The 7,022-nt window shown below is 37.0% G+C and overlaps 2 protein-coding genes across 2 annotated transcripts; one reads left to right on the forward strand and one right to left on the reverse strand.

Annotated features, from left to right (window-relative positions):
* Positions 1–1,207: 1,207 nt before the first annotated feature.
* LOC149400459 (uncharacterized) lies at positions 1,208–1,809 on the forward strand. Its single transcript, XM_089610436.1, has 2 exons — positions 1,208–1,317; positions 1,424–1,809. Exons 1-2 carry the CDS (start codon positions 1,208–1,210, stop codon positions 1,626–1,628), a joined length of 315 nt encoding a protein of 104 aa, XP_089466562.1. The 3' UTR covers positions 1,629–1,809.
* A 1,366-nt stretch (positions 1,810–3,175) lies between these two features.
* On the reverse strand, positions 3,176–6,212 carry LOC149400460 (4-hydroxy-tetrahydrodipicolinate synthase, chloroplastic-like). Its single transcript, XM_089612944.1, has 3 exons — positions 5,815–6,212; positions 4,713–4,793; positions 3,176–4,359 (listed from the first exon to the last, which is right to left on the reverse strand). The coding sequence occupies exons 1-3, from the start codon at positions 5,898–5,900 to the stop codon at positions 3,432–3,434; spliced, it is 1,095 nt and encodes a 364-aa protein (XP_089469070.1). The 5' UTR covers positions 5,901–6,212; the 3' UTR covers positions 3,176–3,431.
* Positions 6,213–7,022: the final 810 nt, after the last annotated feature.

A 7,022-nucleotide genomic window follows, 5' to 3' on the forward strand; every position in this document is an offset into this window, starting at 1 on the left:
GGACTTTGGTTTTTTATGACTGATTTATGAGATGATTCTCAACATCTACTATTGATTTCCGGATATTTGATAATTGACTCGATGTCGCAACATATAGATATCACCATAATTGGGTACAAATTTAATTTTCAAAAATTCATGAGACGTATCCCCATGGTCAGAGCCGGCCCTGACTGTAGGCGAGGTGCCTAAGGCCTCAAATTGGGCTAGTCCCCAAAATGTTAAATATATATTGCCTAAAATATTTATTTATTTTATATTTAAATTTTTACTATTATTGAACGGGCCCAAAATATTAATTCACTTAATTAGGGCCCCTAATGAATTCGGGTGAATTTGCCCATGGTCCTTGGCTAGCTCCGCCTTGTTGAGAGGCCCTTAAAATCAAATGCGGGGAAAGATAACTGCATCAGCGAAGATCACGATGATACGTGACTTTGCCTTCCGTGGATTCATTTATGAAAGAAACTTGTCTACCTTATGCACCTCTCTAACTCAAAAAATAAAATTGATAATAGATAGGTTTTTTTTAATAAAATATTTTACAAAATTTGGTTTTGATTAACTTTTTTTTAACTGGCCGGCTTAAAATGACTGCTTATTTTGTTTATTTACATTATCCACTTAAAAACATAAATCAAAATATTATACCTTTAGACAGAAAGAAAGGGAACCACACGAAAAATTTAAATGGGCACATTTGAGGGAAAAACAATCTCCGCGACTCCACCAAAACCTCTATATATGAATATGCTATTATCCATACGCAAATGATAGTAATTACGAAAGTTGAGAGAGAGACAGAAAAAATAAATAAAAAAATAAAGGCAAATTCTTCGTCTTCTTCGTCTGCATTTGCACTTCTTTCTTTCTGGCCTTTGTAATCATGACCTCTTTTGCCATCATTGCTATGAAAAGTCTCTCTCTCTCTCTCTCTCAAAGTGCAAACACCACACAAACACAACCATCACAGCTATTCCTCTATTCCCTCAAAGATCTTACATCATCTCTCTCCCTATTTATATCAAGCAAACTCTCATATCCTCTCTCAAAAAATTAATATTCAAGCTCCATTTCTTGCTTTTCCTAGGTGACGTATATAGTTTTTTCATTTATAATATTTTTTTTTCTCGATCTCTCTCTATTTTCTCATGCAAAACTAGTGAGAACTGTACTAGGTATCTAATATCTATATATATTGAAGAAAATGTGCTTGAAATCGGAAAAGACTCGCACTTATAGACCCACCAACTATTGTGGTTTTGGCCTTCAACGTCTTCACAAGAGAAACACTATAAGAGTTATTGGCCTTGTCAGGTAACAATATAAGAAATGATCTCAGTGATCTTTTGATTTGTTTATTCGCTGAGTATTATTAATTAATTAATTAATTATATACAATATGGTATATGTATTGTAACAGGATGAGAAACAAGGTAGAGAAAGAAGCAGAGTGTAAGAGATCAGAAGTGAAAATGGAGATGAAGAACTTGAAGCTGTACATTGAGAATCAGAGCATTATGGAAGAGAATCAGAAACTGAAGAAAAAAGCCCTTCTTCTTCGCCAAGAGAACCAGGCCTTGCTGTCTCAGCTCCAACACAAGCTCTCTCATCAACAAAACAATTAAGCAACTTAAATTAGGGTCAATTAATATAGCTCTTCGTTTTCCATGTCTACTTTCGTGATTTTAATTTGTGTACTAGTTGTTTACTTTTGGCCTAGGGAGGGAAATAAAAATAAAGGTATATGGGAATTATGGGATAATGCTTATCGTCTATTTCTATATATATATACATATATTGCACGTTCTCTCAAGCGACAAGCCAACTAAGTGGGAAATATTCGATGTAACGTTATAAGAAGAGTAGTACTGCACAGATTTGATTTGGTTTCATTTTGTTTCTTTTAATGCCAAGTATTTGAAGTAGCTTAGTTTGAACTTTGAACCAAGATTGGCTTGAAGTTTGAGCATATAAATTTTCCTGCTAATACGTGGCGCCAGATATTCCTCTTTGTTTATGACGCCAGATTTTTTTTTTTTTTACACTAGTTAATTCTGATTTCACAGGTTTTTCTTCTTGTGTTTCATTTTTCATTCCAAAATGAGACAAGGTTTTCTGGGGTAATAAATGCCAGAGAAGACGAAAACAGTCGTTTGTTATCTTCTTTGGCATTTCATTTATTTATTTATTTTTATTTTTTTTAAGATAACAAACGACAGTTTTCATGTTTCCGTCAAAAACTAAGAAGTACAGTACTATTGAAAATGCTTCTGTTTTTTTGCCTCCGACGTGTGACTGTGTCACGTAGCTTCTTCAGATTCAATTCATTCAGTAAAAAACAAAATAAATAAATAAATAAATCCGCGTAGCTTGGAAAATGCATATCCGTTTAATTTGAGCCGGGCTTGAATTTTATCCCTTTATTTTTTTATTTTTGTCCATTTAGTGTCGACGGAAAATGCTTTACAAGAGTAATTTAAAAATACCGTTGACTGGTGAACACCACCTTCTAACTCGATTAAATGATTTTATGACGTTTAAGCATAATTGTTTTACTTGAAAAACCATAGCTCAAGTTGAGCTTCATTTTCAACAGTTAGTATATGTATGATGTATGTAGACACTAGTATATTTTTAAACGGTGTTTAAAATTTCAAATACTCGAGTTAAGACTTTTTTTATATACATATAATTTAGAATGCATCACCCTTTCCATTTAGAACAACCAAAATTTATGACGAAGCACCGATAAGTTTAAACGTTCTGTCCTGAAATTGATTTAATATTCTTTTCACGAACGAAAAGTCAATTTAGGTGTCTATATATCCTTTGCGAGAGAGATTTTTCGTCCACCTAATTTATTGAAAATTTATGTTAAAAAACTCAGTTATATTATGTAGTTCAAGATTTTTCTCACTTGGAATTGAATTATGAACGTGTAAAACAAAAATTATTCATAAAAAATCTATTCTGGAGAAAGGTACTATATTTATCGTACTTTTAAAAATTGTCATTTCTCCTTCATTTGTTGCAACAAAAAAACACTGCGAATGAGAAATATAGAGGCCATATCACAATTTTTTGTTAGACTGAAAAAACCATGGTATAAAATTTGCACTTATAGCTGAGTTTGTTTTCATTTCCACCACTTGATCGCATTAACATGTCAGCGTAACACAAAACTAATTTCAAAATATATAAAAGAAGAACACATCAAAACTGTATATAAACGAAACAGACAAACATGAGAAATATCATTTCCGAGGACGTCCGTAATTAAAAAAAAAACCAACACAGTTTGATCTCTGGCTTACAAAGTACCAACCCTTCCTTTATTTATCGGAAGGTATGAAAGTGGAGAGCCTCAGAATTGAACCAACAAAATAAGAAAAGAAAAATAACGGAACAACAAAATCAGGTGTGGCCGATTAATATCGATCTACCAAGACGAAATCGTCATCTTCGAGGACCTCAACACCTTGCTTTCCGACGAAATTCTCGCGCCCGATGCTCTCGACTAACTCGACGAACTCTACTCTCTTCTCCCGAGGGAGAGGAACATAAGGAAGCCTGAAAACCGGCCTCACAACCCCGAGCTGAGCGAGAGCCGTGTTCAACCCGATCGGATTCGGCTCCTGAAACAGCCAATCCATGAGAGGCAAAAGCTTCGCGTTGAGGGACGGGTTTTTCCCTCCAAACATGAGGTCCCTCATCAGCCCCGGAACCAAGTTGCTAGTTACCGAAATGACCCCGGCGGCCCCGTGGTCCCACCTGGAATCGTGGCACTGGTCGTCGTTCCCGCTCCAGACAACGATCCCTTGCGAAGTGTATTCCTCGACACGCTCGTTCCCAACACACTCCTTCACGCCCGCCAGGTTGGCGCTCCGAGCCAACCTTCGGATCACCGTCGGGACTATGTCCTGGCCGGTCCTCGAGGGCACGTTGTAGATGATCGTGGGTCCCATGGAGATCACGCTGTCGAAGTGGGAGACGAGCCCGTCCAGCGAGGTTTTCCCGTAGTAAGGGTTGATGTGGAGAGCGGCGTGCATTCCGACCGCGAAGCCCTGCTCGGTGGCGTGGATCGCTTCCCTCGTCGAGTTGCTTCCAGTGTTTCCGATCACCTTGACGGAAGCGCCGAAGCAGTTCACCGTGTGTCCGATCAGCATGATGTGCTCGTCCCAGCTCATCAGCTGACCCTCGCCGGTCGTTCCTCCCACGATCACGCCTTCGGCTCCGTTTGAGATCTGAGTGTTCACGAGGGCATCGTACGCTTCCAGATCGAACCTTCCATCGGGTAGATATGGGGTTTTGATGGCTGTTATCAGCCGCAGAGACTTAATGTCCTCTGGCGATGTCCTGCAAGTTAACATCGTACATAACTAGGAGTATCATAGCTGTTGTGTTGAAATATCATTCCTTCGTGTGAAAAACATGGGCACTTGATATGATAAGAATATTGGTAATTCGTTTATAAAACGACAGGAATTATAAATCGGCTATTCGTGATACCTGTACCTCTCCTGAAAGGGATTTCCTCCTAATTTCCATTCTAATTATTTACAACCACCCTTTAACTAACAACAAATTATTGTGATTACCTGACCCCTAAGATCTAATCACACGGCGTAACTGTAATTTATTCTATTATCCCTAGTTCCACATAGTCTAAGGGAAGAAGAGCAAACTATATGTACATGCACAAAAATTACCTGTTTTTCACTTCATTACTGCGCATTGGAAGATGAAAGTTGGGAATTATTGCTGCTTGTGGAGACCTCCATTTTGCATTCCTGTTTCACATCATTTAATAAACGGGCATGAGAAAGATTTGGTGTATAATAAGAACAAGTCCACTTTTGTTCTCGTCAATTATAATCAGTGCACCATTTTTTTAAAGATAAACTATAGATATACGCATGAATGAGCTTGGAAATAGCTAGGAGATAGGATAAAAAACCATTCACTGCCATAAACAAAATCACAAGATGATTTTGGCAGTTTCATACACCAAAGAATAAAAATAAAAAGCCATAAAGAGACTGACTATGGATTGGCCAAGCTCCCTATAATCAGAGCACTAGTAGCACCTTTACTACGCAAACATATTACTAAAGGAAATATGCAATGTGGCCTGGATATAAAAGGCCAAGTTAGTACGAGTATGCTTTTTTTTTTTTAAAAAGGCGGAGAAGAATTGACTAAGACACAAATGGAAACTTTGATAATTTCCGAGCTGTAGAGAACTTAAACCTCTAGATGCGAAATCACATTATTGATTTACTTGAAGACCAAGCACTCCCAAGAAGCTCAACATATATACACTTTCTTTTTATTCCTTACCATGCCCCAATATCACTGCAAGCCTATCGGCATTTGAATCAGGGACTAAACTCTAAAAAGCATAGGAACCAATCTACCATAACAACATGTCATAGAGGAAAATACATGGATTGAGGCATCTATTGGGGCACAGCTACAACCGATTTCTAAACTTGTAAGATCATTGGAAAAAATACTCGGAGTAAGAAAAAAAATTGATCATTTGATTACTAGATGAAAACATTAGCATGGAAAAACCAGTAATTACCTAAGCACTTTTAGACAGTTAATCAAGAGTCATGAAACTCGCGGCACCGTAAGCTAATTCAATATAAAAAATAAATAAAACATATCGCTTTCGTGTTTTTTTTTTTTTTGCTACACCGCTTGTCAAAGTGCCTAAACGTCAAACTATATATGAATAAACTAATCAACAAATAAAATCATCAAAATCAGAGATTAACCAAAAAAAAAAAAAAAAAAAAAAAAAACCTCTTGGAGCTGTCACCAGAACCGTGTCGCGGAATTTGGAGAGCTGATTCTCTGAAGAAAACACCAGAGGTCTTCAACGACGCCATTGATTTCCACCAAAAAAGTTGCCGAAATGGCTCGATAAGAAGGGAGAGAATGAGAGAGAGGAGAGCTTTGTCTCAATGAATAATGGCGGTGATGATGGAAATTGCTGTGATAATAATAGGCGTCGAAGAAGTTGGAGAATGTGAGAGAGAAGCGACGGTGAGATTGTGGAAAAGACGAGCGGGCATGGCTAGGGTTTAGAGGAGGAAAAAGAGTGGGTCAGTGGCGGTGGCTGAGAGACTTGTTGGGTTGAATTGATATTTTCTGAGGGTTTTGTTTGGAGACGAGACTCTACGTTACCAAGTATCCTTTTCTCCAGAGACTATTATTTGGTCCTCCTGCCACGTGTCTCGTATTTTTCTTGACTGGCAAAAAAAATACAGATAAATGTTGCGATAAATTTAAAGTGGTAATCGATATAATTGATTTCTCGGGTGCCCTATATAATAAATTATTAAATTTATAGAAAGTGGTAAGCTCGCCCTCTTTCTTTATTTTTTTTCTTGGATTAAACTTATAGCTGGAATGCCATTCTTTCTACACTTATATCATATGTTCAGGAAAAACTAATCCTGAACTTTCATGCAAGCATTTTTTTCCCTTAAAAAAAAAGTCGTGAATAGTCTCCAATTTTATTTATATTGGATTGTCCGTATATTCCAATCTGACAGTGGCAGACCCACGTTGAAGGCCCAAGAGGCCTGGGCACCAAAAAAAAAAAAAAAATTCAGGCTTAAATTTTTTTTTTTTTTTTCCGGCCAAAATTCAGTTTTGGCCCCCCGCCGCCCCCCCCCCCCCCCCTTCCGAGTCTGGATCCGCCACTGCATTCTGATTAAACTAGTCCATTATATTAAAATTTAGATAAAAAGAACAGGAACTTTTAATTAAACATAAATACCATAATAACAAATAAGAAAAAAACAATAACTAGTCGAATAGCTACCTTTTATTAAAATTATTATTCAAATATGAAAAATGACTAACTCATGCCTACTGTCACATGATGCATGTACAATACCTAAGTTTGGTATGTATTCTTAATTATGAAATAGTTTAGACCAGAGTTTTAACTTAGGAGTTTAAAATAATAATATGTATAACTCTCTCTTGAAAAATGACAACCT

This window comes from Urtica dioica, chromosome 4 (assembly GCF_054948205.1).
Source record: "Urtica dioica subsp. dioica isolate 48M chromosome 4, U.dioica_male_clone48M_v1_H2, whole genome shotgun sequence".
In the NCBI taxonomy this organism is placed as follows: Eukaryota; Viridiplantae; Streptophyta; class Magnoliopsida; order Rosales; family Urticaceae; genus Urtica; species Urtica dioica.